At 43.9% G+C, this 14,758-nt stretch overlaps 1 protein-coding gene across 1 annotated transcript in view; it reads left to right on the top strand.

Annotated features, from left to right (window-relative positions):
* TUBG1 (tubulin gamma 1) overlaps nt 1-14,758 on the top strand; it is a 363,160-nt gene that overhangs the window by 200,358 nt on the left and 148,044 nt on the right. Inside the window, exon 6 of the mRNA XM_030221259.1 lies at nt 13,641-13,767. Coding sequence (XP_030077119.1) covers nt 13,641-13,767 — 127 coding nt within the window. The remainder of the gene's footprint in view (nt 1-13,640; nt 13,768-14,758) is intronic.

Raw genomic sequence — 14,758 nt, 5'->3', positions numbered from 1 at the left:
CTCTTCCCTGGGCTCCTTGATCTCATCCCATGGTTTCCAGTATCATCTCTATGCTGATGACACCCAGCTGTATCTCTCCACTCCAGACATCACTGCGGAGACCCAGGCAAAGGTGTCAGCCTGCTTATCCGACATTGCTGCCTGGATGTCCAACCGCCATCTGAAGCTGAACATGTCCAAGACCGAGCTCATCATCTTTCCACCAAAACCCACTTCTCCTCTTCCTCCACTTTCTGTCTCAGTTGATAACACCCTCATCCTCCCCGTCTCATCTGCCTGCAACCTCGGAGTCAACTTTGACTCCTCCCTCTCCTTCTCTGCGCATATCCAGCAGGTAGCCAAGACCTGTCGCTTCTTCCTCTTTAACATCAGCAAAATTCGCCCTTTCCTCTCTGAACACACCACCCGAACTCTCGTCCACGCTCTCATTATCTCTCGCCTTGACTACTGCAACTTACTCCTCACCGGCCTCCTGCTTAGCCACTAGCCCCCCTTCAATCTGTTCAGAACTCTGCTGCATGTCTTATATTCCGCCAGAACCGATATACTCATATCAGCCCTCTCCTCAGGTCACTTCACTGGCTTCCAATCAGATACCACATTCAGTTCAAGCTTCTCCTTCTTACCTACAAATGCACTCAATCTGCTGCCCCTCACTACCTCTCTACCCTCATCTCCCCCTACGTTCCCGCCCGAAACCTCCGTTCACAGGACAAATCCCTCCTCTCATTACCCTTCTCCACCACTGCCAACTCCAGGCTCCGCTCATTCTGCCTCGCCTCACCCTATGCTTCGAACAACCTTCCTGAGCCCATACGCCAAGCCCCCTCCCTGCCCATCTTCAAGTCTTTGCTTAAAGCCCACCTCTTCAATGCTGCGTTCGGCACCTAACTCTTTCAGGTAATCCAGACTGTCCCAATTTGACCGCCCCCATCAGACTCACTGTTCATGTGTCCTTTAGATTGTAAGCTCTTTGAGCAGGGACTGTCCTTCTATGTTACAGCGCTGCGTAACCCTTGTAGCACTTTAGAAATGTTTAGTAGTAATTCGAAGACATCAGCACCATGGAAACCAGAATGCGGAGTACCCCAAGGATCGCCGCTCTCACCGACCCTTTTCAACCTAATGATGATACCTCTGGCCAAATCGCTATCCAACCAAGGCCTCAATCCATATATCTACGCAGATGATGTCACTATCTATATCCAGTTTAAGCATGATCTAAAAGAAATCACTAATGAAATCAATCACAGCCTCCAAATCATGAACTCATGGGCGGATGCATTCCAATTAAAACTTAACGCAGAAAAAACACAATGTCTTATTCTCTAATCACAACACAACACGAGCAAGCCCGCCACTATAAACACCCCAAACTATACCCTCCCTGTTTCAGATAGCCTGAAAATACTTGGAGTCACAATTGACCGAAATCTAACACTAGATAGCCATGTGAAAAACACAACAAAGAAAATGTTCCAATCAATGTGGAAACTCAAAAGAGTAAAACCTTTCTTCTCAAGAGAAATATTTCGCAGCCTGGTACAATCAATGGTGCTAAGTCACCTAAATTACTGTAATGCACTCTATGCCTGATGTAAAGAACTAATCATCAAGAAACTCCACAGCCCAAAATACAGCAGCCAGACTTATATTTGGGAATATGAAAGTGCCAAACCCCTAAGAGAAAAACTACACTGGCTCCCACTTAAAGAACGTATTATGTTCAAAATCTGCACTCTGATTCACAAAATCATTTACGGAGAGGCCTCGGTCTACACGTCAGACCCCATAGACATAGGAACACTAAACGATCAGCATGCACATTCCTGAACCTCCACTACCCCAGTTGCAAAGGACTAAAATACAAATCAACATACACATCTAGCTTCTCCTACATAAGCATGCAGCTATGGAATGCATTACCACTCGCCGTGAAAAAAAATACCTGACCTAACTAACTTTCGGAGATCACTGAAGACTAGCTTGTTCAACAAGGCATACCACAATGATCCATCCTAATTACTAGACAATGAAACTGAAGCCCGACTTGGATAAAACCGAACTCTCCAAACTTGACTAACAAGGCCTACTTTACCACGAATGAACTTTAATGCAATATCACCCTATCTCTCATACCGAATATGAACTGCTTATGCTACTATATCAATCAAGATCTTTAATGTAATACCACTTGTATCTCTCACTCCGGAAATGGCGATCGCCATGACGGAACAATGTAAGCCACATTGAGCCTGCAAATAGGTGGGAAAATGTGGGATACAAATGCAATAAATAAATAAATATCAGGAAACCAGGAGAAACAAACAGACTAGACCAGAAAGAAGGTTAACAAAGAAGACAGGGAAATGGAGACAACCAACTACCCGCCGATACCTGTTACCCAAGAATGGAGAACTACAGAATTAATGAACCGCCTGAGAAAACAAAATAACTTTAAGGAGACAGCGAAAACAAGGAAACAAAAGCTCAGATTTCAAAGGAATAGGTGGTAAATTCCAAAGAGACAGAGCCAAACAAAAGAATGCAGAGGTGTGTATGGAGCTAAGGCGCGCACAATGAACAGATGGTAAAGACAGATGGGAATTAAATGTGGCATGAATCTCACATTCAGGACAATAGGGAGTAATAAGATTGGCCAAATATGGCAAAGATCCCAAGCGTAAAGCTTTGAAAGTAATGATCAGAATCTTATGGATAGTCCATTACTTTATAGGAAGCTAGTGGTGGTTTTTCAGGAGCGGTGTTATATGATCATAGCTGCAGGCATGAGAGAGAATACAAACGGCAGTATTCTGGACTGTCGGCAATTTACGAAGGGAAACATCAGGAAGACCCGTGTATACAGTATTAGAATAATCCAGTTTTGTGGTGACCAAAGCTTAAAGTAAAGTAGCACAGCATTCGGAAGAGAGAAACGGATGGAGGGAGTGCACTAGATGCAGAGAGTAAAAACAGTTCTTAACAGCAGACTTTCAAAGAAAAAGTTAATGTGCTGTTAAAGTGAACTCCAAGATATTTCATGGTATTGGTTAGACGAATGGTAACCCCATCGATGAAAGACATAACAGAAGGTGCAGAGTGATGACCAGTGAGCCAGATAACTGAAGATTTCTGTTGATTAATGTGAAGGCGCTGTGAGGCAAGCCAAGAAGAAACTGCTTCAAGAAATCTCTAAAAAACTGAAGTCAAGGTGATAACACTCTCTTGGTTACCACCCAAGAACCTTATCAGCATAAAGATAGCATTTCATGTGCAACTCCTGAATAAGAAATGTCAGAGGGCAAAGAAAAGCCATTAAAAGAGCAATGGAGAGAGAACTGAATCATGAGGGGACACCACAGCGTTAAGGGTACTTGATCCGAAAGGGAAGAAGGGAGGGCTACTCGAAAAGTTTGATCCATAAGAAAAGAATGGAACCAGAGAAGAGAGAGACCCTACAGGCGGGATAGCAAAAGAGACTGACCAGATCAAACGCTGAAGAAAGATCCATTGAAATCAATAGAAGAGCATTGCCGTGCTCAATCACATTGTGACAGTTATTCAACAGAGAGGTGATAACCATTTTAGTTGAGTGCCCCAGACGAAAGCCAGAATGAGAGGGGTGAAGCATGTTAGTGGACTCGGTGTTCTGAGAGCTGCTTTAAAAACACAGCGTTCTAGGATTTTATTCAGAAAGGTTGGAAACAGGGACGATAACTACTCAAAACGGCTGGGTCAAGAGACTGATTCTTCAACAGAGAATAAACCAAAGTAGTCTACCACTGGGAGGGCACATTTCCAGAAGTAAGGCTGTTAAGAGTCCTAGAACATGCCAGAGGGCTAAGACCATGGGAGTTGAGGGGAAGCCAGTGGAATGAAACAGGATCTAGTGGACAGTAGTCATACGTGAAGATTGAAGGATTTTGTTGAACTGTGTTAGTGATGGAATGTTAAAATGTGTCCAGCAATAGACAAGAGAAACAGAAGACCCTGAGAGAGGGGAATCAGGTATGCTAGGAAGAGGGGGAGAAGTGAGAGTTGGGGAAGATGGGAAGTTAGACCGCAATGACAAGACTGTTGGGAAGAAAGCGGAAAAATCGTGGACTGACAAAGACGGAGGGAAAATGCGGACTGTCGTCAAAGCAGTCAATCTAGAAACCAGAGAAAACAATTGACAAGGATGGTTCGCAGACTTCACAGTTGTATCAGAATAGAACTTGATCGGTTATATTTCCCTATATCCTCCATATAAGGTTTATGGAAATCGCCCTCCCAGATTTGAGGACTATGTATAAGTAAATACTTTCTGACATGGAATTCCATAATGTTAAATATATTTCTTTGGATTTTTTTCTGTATTTCTTGACAAAGTTTAATTTTGGATATGTAATTGAAAATGCTATAAATAAAGAATTAAAAAAAAAAAAGAATAGAACTTGATCGGGCAGCCCTCAGGTCTGATCGATAATTCGTTGAAGAGTTTGGAAAGATCAAGGTGTCAAGGAATCTCCGACAGTTCTCCAGAGTTGCTCAACCCTCCTTAATTGTTTCAGAAGCCGAAAATGACCTTTAAACCAGGGACAAGAGGGAAGACGGGGGGGGGGGGGGGGGGAGGCTTGCCTATTAGTATTGGTACAGTGGGGAAAAAAACTGACTCAAGTGTTGAGTTCCAAGCAGAGACCCGATTATCAAGAGGCAGAGATACAAGCTCAGAGGGGAATGCCAAAAATAATGGCGGAAGGGTTGCAGGGAAACACAGATCACGATTCGTGGGGGAAAATGGGTGGAAAGGGGAGGAGAGGGCAAGGGAGGAGTCACAGAAAAATAAATCTGATGATGATCAGTCCAGGGATAGGGAGTATAAGAGAGATCAGAAATAGTAAAGTATGTAAGTATTGCCATATTGGGACAGACTGAAGGTCCTTCAAGCCCAGCATCCTGCTTCCAACACTGGCAAATCTAGGTCACAAGTACCTGGCAGGATCCTAAAAAAGTACAATACATTTTATGCTGCTTATTCCAGAAATAAGAAAAACAAAAAAACTGTATGGCTAAACTTACTCCTATTATGATATAGGCTACTACAATAAATGGAAAGAGGAGAAAGTCTTTCAGAATATTTGCAATTAGTGTCCAGGTGGAGTCTCATATATTTATTTGCACGAATATTCACATCACTCCCTTGGTGACTCTATTAACGTGCATAGATTTAATCATTGACTGAAACCACCTCCACCCTAAAGTTGCAATTCATTAAACTTAACATACTAAAAAGTGCAAATATATGTAAATATGTGCAAAAAGACACTTAACTTGCGGAGCATATAAACTCCCTCATTCAGATTGAAGTGTGTAGAAGCCCCGACAGTGCCTGTTTCGCTACGCTTCTTCTGGGGGAACCCACACCATTTAACCTGATGATATAAATCGTAAAATATAAAGTGTCAGTCTTTCGTTCCTATTGCAAATATTCAGAATACTTAAATTAACGTGGACTTACTGCGTCGTGTCTTAACGAAGCTCCTTAGCTGTTCACACAAAAAAATGGCGCTTCTGCTCTCTTTCAAATCTACCAGTTACCGGAAATGATTGTACATCACTTCCGCAAGGGGAACCTTGAGTACTCACATAAAACTACCCCATTGCAACATAGTATTGAGACCCTCCGGTTCCACCGTATTTAAACGATGTATCCAGAAGGTCTCACGCTGCAACAGTTTCCTGTTAAAATCCCCACCTCTTGTGGCTGGTTCAACTCGCTCAATCACTGTACATTTAAGGTCTTCAAAACTGTGATTTTTAATCACACAATGTTGGACTAAAGGATATCATCAGGTTAAATGGTGTGGGTTCCCCCAGAAGAAGCGTAGCGAAACAGGCACTGTCGGGGCTTCTACACACTTCAATCTGAATGAGGGAGTTTATATGCTCCGCAAGTTAAGTGTCTTTTTGCACATATTTACATATATTTGCACTTTTTAGTATGTTAAGTTTAATGAATTGCAACTTTAGGGTGGAGGTGGTTTCAGTCAATGATTAAATCTATGCACGTTAATAGAGTCACCAAGGGAGTGATGTGAATATTCGTGCAAATAAATATATGAGACTCCACCTGGACACTAATTGCAAATATTCTGAAAGACTTTCTCCTCTTTCCATTTATTGTAGTATTCCAGAAATAAGCAGTGGATTTTCCCCTAGTCCATTTTAATAATGGTCTATGGACTGAAGCTATCCAAACCTTTTTTTTTTTTTAACCCCGCTAAGCTAACGGCTTTTACTATATTCTCTGGCAATGAATTCCAGAGTTTAATTACACATTACACGAAGAAATTTTTTTTCCGATTTGTCCTGGTATTTTTGGAAAGAATAAGCAAGCGATTCATGTCTACCGCTCCATTCCACTCATTTATTTTATCGACCTCTCTCATATCTTCCCTCAGCCATCTTTTTTCTCCAAACTGAAGAGCCCTAGCCGCTTTAGCCTTTCCTCATAGGGAAGTCGTCCCATCCCCTTTATCATTTTCTTCGCCCTTCTCTATACCTTTTCTAATTCCACTATATCTTTTTTAAGATGCGGTGACTAGAATTGAACACAATATTTGAGGTGCGGTCACATCATGGAGCGATACAGAAGGCACTTGTCCTCATTTTTGTTTTCCATTCCTTTCCTAATAATCTAACATAATAATTCGCACCTCCAATGTTCTGAAGCTGACTCCGTGGCAGTGAAGCCGTGTAGTGTTCGTAATTGCCCCACATTCGAGGGAACTCTGAGCCCCCGCGCCTCCCTCCCTCTCTCTCTCTGCCCTCCAAGCATGACCTGTCCTCCGGCAGCCCCTCACCTTCCTACGTGCTGGCTGTATTTTAAAACTTCTTACCTTGGGGTGCGGCGTACACAGTGAAGGCGAGCGGCACTTCAAACTGCCTTCGCATGTGTCTCAGCTCTGCTTCTGCCTCTGGTCCCGCCATTCTGGAACACAACACCTAAATTTCTTAAGGAGGAGCTCACCTAACGAAAGGGGAACTGAGAATGCAATGTTCTGATCACTCCGGGAGATATGCTCACATTCAAAATCTCAGACTTCCCCATATTAATCTGAAAGCCTGAAACCGATCCATAATCCTCCAACTCGCCCATCACCACCTGCAGAGCGTTTTCCAGATCCGTGAATTTCAATAAGACATCATATGCAAAAGCATTAATTTTGTGCTGTGTCCCGTGTACCCACACCCCCAAAATTAAGGCATTATCTCGAATTCTTTACGCCAGGGGTTCAATAGCCAACACAAACAGTAAAGGCGATAAGGGACACCCCTGACGCTTGCCCCTCTTGAGTTCAGATATCTCAGAGTAGCCTCCAATCACCTTAACAAGGGCCACCGTATAGATCCAATTCAGAAACCGGGGACCAACCCCTAGAACTCGTAGCATCCGAAATAGGAAGGGCCAAGATACACGATCGAAGGCCTTCTCTGCGTCTAAAGATAACAAGAGAAAGCCCTGATTCATCCCCCGCGGCCTATGTATCACATTAAGTACCCTGCATATATTATCCCCCGTCTGGCGGCCACTCACAAACCCAGCCTGGTCTGGATATATGACTCCCGGCACAATACCCGCCAACCTATTTGCCAACACTCTAGTAAATTTTTTGGTGTCAACCCCCAGAAGGGATATGGGACGGCAAGAACCGCACTGCGTGGGGTCTTTACCCTGTTTTGAGATCATTGTAATGCCTACGAGAAGCATAAAATAAGAAACTTGCAACCCCTCACCATAGGAATTAAAAAGGCAAGCCCACCGACCTACTAGTAAATATTGGTAGGGTTTATAGAAGGCTACTGTAGAACCGTCTAACCCAGGGGACTTGCCCGGCTTCAACGACCGAATGACCCGCTGAACCTCAACTCCTGTGATCGAGTGTTCTAAGATGCCTACGCCTCTTCCTGAGAAGCTCTGAATGCCCAGTCGGTCAAAATAAGCATCCAATTCTCCCTCTGAGGACTCATACTTGGGCGTATAGAGCTCTGAGAAAAACTCCACAAAATGGCTTCCTCCTCCCTCAAAAGTTCTCCCGACTGGTTCCGAACTGCAAGGATATTATTCCTGGTACGCCACTGCTATAGACGATATGCCAACAATTTACTGGTCTTGTTATAAGTACTTGTTGTCTGTAATTAAAATCTAGTATATGCCTATATAAATATAGCATGAACTAATGAACAACCTCAAAGAACAAGATTTTTCAGAACAAGAGGTATAGTCTGGGTCAGTCAGTGGTAGTAGTGTTCCCCCTTATACGTGGGATCTCAGTTCAGCTCAGGTCCTGCAAAGAAATGCAAAGTGATGCACTTAGGGAATAGAAATCCACGGGAGACGTATGTGTTAGGCGGGGAGAGTCTGATAGGTATGGACGGGGAGCGGGATCTTGGGGTGATAGTATCTGAGAATTTGAAGGTGATGAAACAGTGTGACAAGGCGGTGGCCGTAGCTAGAAGGTTGTTAGGCTGTATAGAGAGAGGTGTGACCAGCAGAAGAAAGGGGGTGTTGATGCCCCTGTATAAGTCGTTGGCGAGGCCCCACCTGGAGTATTGTGTTCAGTTTTGGAGGCCGTATCTTGCTAAGGATGTAAAAAGAATTGAAGCGGTGCAAAGAAAAGCTACGAGAATGGTATGGATTTGCGTTACAAGACGTATGAGAAGAGACTTTCGGACCTAAACATGTATACTCTGGAGGAAAGAAGAAACAGGGGTGATATGATACAGACGTTCAAATATTTGAAAGGTATTAATCCGCAAACGAACCTTTTCCGGAGATGGGAAGGTGGTAGAACGAGAGGACATGAAATGAGATTGAAGGGGGGCAGACTCAAGAAAAATGTCAGGAAGTATTTTTTCACGGAGAGAGTAGTGGATGTTTGGAATGCCCTCCTGCGGGAGGTGGTGGAAATGAAAACGGTAACGGAATTCAAACATGCGTGGGATAAACATAAAGGAATCCTGTGCAGAAGGAATGGATCCTCAGGAGCTTAGCCGAGATTGGGTAGCAGAGCCGGTGGTGGGAGGCGGGGATAGTGCTGGGCAGACATACGGTCTATGCCAGAGCCAGTGGTGGGAGGCGGGACTGGTGGTTGGGAGGTGGGGATAGTGCTTGTCAGACTTATACGGTCTGTGCCGGAGGCGGGGCTGGTGGTTGGGAGGCGGGGCTGGTGGTTGGGAGGTGGGGATAGTGCTGGGCAGACTTATACGGTCTGTGCCCTGAAGAGGACAGGTACAAATCAAAGTAGGGTATACACAAAAAGTAGCACATATGAGTTTATCTTGTTGGGCAGACTGGATGGACCGTCATTTTCTGCCGTCATCTACTATGTTAATATGTTACTATGTTATTAAATTCAAAATGTCTCTGTTGCACCAATTGTAAATTATACTTAAAATCCTCCATTTCCCAGTCACGCAGCCTCTGCTGCACGTCACCCAACTGTTGGGATACCTCCCTGTCGGTCTGTGGGCTTTATGCCGAATTGCCAAGAGCACCAAGCATTGGCTCAAGCCCAACATCTCTGCCAGCTTTACCCTTTTCCACTATACTGCCAGGGCAATCAACCATCCTTGCATAGTAGCTTTTAGGCCCTCCCAAAGGGCTTCAGCAGAAACTTCATCTCTATCCTGCTGGGATAAATATTCCTCCACCCAGTTTTCCACCTGCATGGCTAAATAGGGGTCCTCCAAAAGGCTATCGTTCAATCTCCAATAACACTGCCCCCCTAACACATGGTCAGTTGAAAGGTATAACCACACCGGCGCATGGTCAGACCACACTATCTGTTCAATGCTGGAGCAGTGCTGCCCCATGAATAGTCCTTTCATGACAAATTGATTAATTGATTTGATTTGCTTACTTTATTTTTTGTCTATTAGATTGTAAGCTCTTTGAGCAGGGACTGTCTTTCTTCTATGTTTGTGCAGCGCTGCGTACGCCTTGTAGCGCTATAGAAATGCTAAAGTAGTAGACAAATACATAGTCAATCCTTGAGTAACTCTGGTGAACTGGCGAGTGAAAAGTAAAATCCCTCTCTAAAGCATGTGTTAGCCACCACCTATCCAATAGATTCAGTGTGGCCAGAAAAGCTAAAAAAATTTTCCTATCCCCTTTACTATATCTATCTCCCCTATATTATCCAGCCTTGGGGGTTAATGTTAGATTAAAATCTCCCCCTACAATCAGCTTCCCTTACTGCAGACGTAGAATATCTGAGGCGCAAGCCTCCAGGAACCACCCCTGGCCCACGTTTAGTGCGTAGACATTAACCAATGTATATACCCTTCCAGCCAGAGTAATCACCAGTAAAAGAAAGTGGCCTTGAGCATCCCGCTTAATCAATTTAACCTGAACTTGTACATCTTTAGAGAACTAAATACCCACTCCTCGTCAGGGTTCCTGTGTGTTAGCCGCCCAATACCTGAGAGGATACTGTCTAGAAGTCACCATCCTCTCATGAGCCCTTTTAAGATGAGTTTCTTGAATAAAACAGATATTGCCTTTTAGTCTTCCCAATTCCCCCAAAATAGGCTGCGCTTCCCAGGAGAATTAAGGCCTTTTACATTATAGGACATAATTCTCACTTCAGGTTTCCTCATACCCATATTCAACCCCCTATTCATATCTCAACCATCCAGGACCCACTCCCTCCCTTCCCCCCGCCCCCCCCCCCCCCCCCATCTCTATTCCCGTGGCTGGACCAACACCATAGTCCGCCTCTCCTCCCAAGGAAGTGAAACTCCAGTCATTGACCCGTTAGAAAACAGAGCCCATAAAAAACTGGAAAGCAAATACATTTTCCCCTCCTAGACATTCCTTTCAATCTCCAAGAACATCCAGTAGCTATGTCAAAACCACACATTCTACCATCCCCAGCAATACCTACATACCCCACCACATAGCCCATAGTTACTCATCTAACAACAAAGCGGGTCCACTCTCACGCTGTTAAACGCATCCAGTGAAGCTGGCCCGATGTTGGCCCTCAGGCGAGTCTCTCTGGAACTCCCTGATGAGGTTGAGGACCCTCCTGCCATGGATGATGGGGGCAACCTCCCGCTCCCTGCCAGCGGTACCCCAACAGCCTTTGGTGGATTTCTTCTTGGTGGCGGTCCACAGGTGCTTTTGAACTTCCACTTTCTGCAATGCTTCCCAAGCACTTGCCATAGAAGTAAATTTCACTGGAGTTCCATTAATCACCACCAATAATCCAAATGGAAATGTCCAGCGGTATCGGAACTGTGCTTTAGTCAGTGCCCGGACCACCGGAGGGAATCGGGGATGACCACCCCTGACTCCCCCAGTGGTCACTAACCCCTCCCACCAAAAAAAAGAACTTTAAAAACTTTTTTCCCAGCTTGTATACCAGCCTCAAATGTCATACCCAGCTCCATCTCAGCAGTATGCAGGTCCCTGGAGCAGTTGTTCGTGGGTGCAGTGGACTTCAGGCAGGTGGACCCAGGCCCATCCCCCCCTACTTGTTACACTTGTGGTGGTAAATGGGAGCCCTCCAAACCGCCCCCAAAACCCACTGTACCCACATGTAGGTGCCCCCCTTCAGCCATAAGGGCTATGGTAATGGTGTAGAGTTGTGGGCAGTGGGTTTTGGGGGGTTTTGAGGGGCTCAGCACCCAAGGGATGGGAGCTATGGACTTGGGAGGTATTTAACTTTTTTTTTTTAATTGTTACGAGTGCCCCCTAGGGTGCCCGGTTGGTGTCCTGGCATGTGAGGGGGACCAGTGCACTACGAATCCTGGCCCTTCCCACGACCCAATGCCTTGGATTTGTTCGTTTTTGAGCTGGGCGCCTTCGGTTTCCATTATTGCTGAAAAACGAAACCGCCCAGCTCAAATCTGCACAAATCCGACGCATTTGCCGGGCACAAACCATATTATTGAAACAAAAGATGGGCACCCATTTTTTTCGAAAATACGGTCCCGCCCCTTCACGTATCCATTCTCAGACATAGACGCCCATGGAGATGGGCGTTCCCATTCGATTATGTCCCTCTATGTGTGCTGAAATTGGCGCCAGGCTTTAGGAGAGCCAAACTTGGTATCTTGCCTTTCCAGTTTCAACAGATAAAATAGTTTATTCCTCCAGAAAGTCATTGAAGGTGGGTCTTGTTGTCACCAATGAGAAAAAAGACATCTCTGGGTCACAAAAAAATTGCCTTTTGTAACAATAGATTAGGTCCCTTGCGTAGTCCCAGAGATACAAAGAAACTAATAATATATCTGCTCGCAGTGGGATGTGCTTACCAATAATGGGGCAAAATAATTCAAAATGTTCCTTGAAAAGGAACGTCCTTGCTCACAAGTCCAGAACATATGCACCAACAGTGCTTGAGTATGGGGAATTTCATTTTTTATGTTATCTATTTATTGTTGGGCCTTGCATGTTGCAGGCATCTATTTTCCCCTCTTTTTATTTAGAGCAGCCTGGTAGCCAGTGATTTTTCCATCAGTATAATGCAGGGGTTCTCAACCCAGTCTTCGATACACCCAGATAGTCAGGCTTTTAGGATACTCACAATGAATATGCATGAGATAAATGTGCATATAGAAAGGCCTAGAAGAAGTGGGAAAATGGCCAGTAAGCCTCATTTCGGTAGTAGGAAAAATAATGGAGTCACTGCTGAATGACGAGAGAGTTAACTTTCTAGAATACAATGGGTTGCAGGATCTGAGGCAACATGGCTTTACCACAGGAAATCCTGCCAAACGAATCTGATTTTCTTTGACTAGGTGACCAATGAACTGGATAAAGAACATGTGCTAGATCGGGGGTTCTCAACCGAGTCCTTGGGACACATCTAGCTATTCAGGTTTTCAGGATATCCACAGTGAATATGCATGGAATAAATTTGCATGCATTACCTCCATTCTATGCAAATCTATCTCATGCATATTCATTGTGGGTAATCTGAAAACCTTACAACCACTGGTGTAGAGATCATTCTGCTTGTCTTTCAGAGAAAGCAAAGTTACTGACCTGTAGTAGGTGTTCTTCGAGGACGGCAGGATGAATTTCCACACTGCTCTGCCCACCACCCATTTGAGGTGCGTTCAATTAGCTATTATAATAGACTGAGCTGGTCCTGTGCATTAATGGGTGGGAAAACGTGTGCATTGATGCTTTTAGAAGAATGCCTGGGAGCGCTTACTGCACCAGACTCCATCGGATGACATCGGCCCTAATCAGTGTGGAGATATCGGTGTATATACATATATTCATCCTGCTGTCCTTAGAAAACCCGCTACAGATGAATAATTTTGCTTTCTCTTTCCTAAGATATTTGCTTCTGGCTTCTCAAAGCCAGCATCTGGAGCAGCAGTGCCAAAGATCAAGAGTGGTTCAGCCAGCAATCCAGTTGAAGAAAAAAAAAATCCGTAGGTGCCCGGTTATAAGACTACACTGGTTGTAATAAGGATCTGGTTAAGTAAAGTGATACAGGGTAATTTTATCCTGTGGCATGGTTGCTTTACAGAGTAGTAGGATGGCTCTTATTCTGCTTTTGCCTTTTCTGAAAGTCTGTACCATGACTTTTACACTCAGAATGTGTGCTGACTTATTTTTGATTTTCAATCAGGTATCCCAAGAAGTTAGTGCAGACATACTCTGTATTTCCTAATCAAGATGAAATGAGTGATGTTGTGGTCCAACCATACAACTCCCTTCTGACATTGAAGAGGCTCACGCAGAATGCCGACTGTGTGGTGAGCTGTTATTTTAAAGTGTATTTGTGGCAAGCTGTGGTTCTGTGCTGTATACTGTTGCATACAAGATCAGGGCTGCATTGCTTTCTTAAAGGGTGTCAGGAAACGTAGTTTATTTTACATAGCTATTTGCTTAACAGCCTTTTGCAGACCAGAAAAAGATGGCACCCGTAAGTAGAGAATGGCACGGGGACAAAGCTTGTCCCCGTTCCCGTGGGTTCAGTCTCCGTCCCCGCAAGTTCTTTTTTTTTTAATTATTTATTTATAATTTCACAGATTAATACAAGATAACCTTGCACCAGTAATACAGGGATGATATACCTTAATAGGCAAAACAAGTAAAATATCTCATTTTAGAAATTTATAACCCTATTCTTAGACCACTAAATAAACCACAAAAGGGAGGGGGTCATTTAAGTTGAGGAGAACATACAAATTATTTGTTATATTTAGAAATTAGGACCTGGACCAACTCACGGGTAATTACTACTACATACTACCCTTTACCCCGAAAGTCATTTGGCAATCTTCTTTAAATCAACAAAGCTTTTCAGTTGCTCAGGTTCATAAAAAATGTACCTTATCAGGCATTTACACGGGTAAGCCAGCAAAAAGCTGACTCCCAATGCCTTGACTTCATCTCTCAATAAAAGAAACTCTCTCCTTTTTTCCTCGGTTAACCTCGTAACATCCGGATAATTCCAGACTCGAGCCCCTAGAAAAATTTTTTGAGCATTTTTAAAGTATAATTTCATAATTGAATTTAAGTCCTGCTCATAAACAAAAGAAATCAACAAAGTAGAACGAGTGTGGATTTCAGTCTGTGAATTTTCTAGGAATGCTGTTAAATCTTGGTCTTCTGATTTTCTCTTTTGTTCCTCCATCTTTTTTTGTGGTATTGGGAGGTAATATATTTTATTGATTGGAGGAATCATCTCGGAGGAGCAATTAAGAACTTAAGATAGATGTTTTTTGAATAGTTCCAAAGCAT

This window comes from Microcaecilia unicolor, chromosome 12 (genome assembly GCF_901765095.1).
Source record: "Microcaecilia unicolor chromosome 12, aMicUni1.1, whole genome shotgun sequence".
Lineage (NCBI taxonomy): Eukaryota > Metazoa > Chordata > Amphibia > Gymnophiona > Siphonopidae > Microcaecilia > Microcaecilia unicolor.
This window is presented reverse-complemented; position numbering and strand designations above follow the sequence as displayed.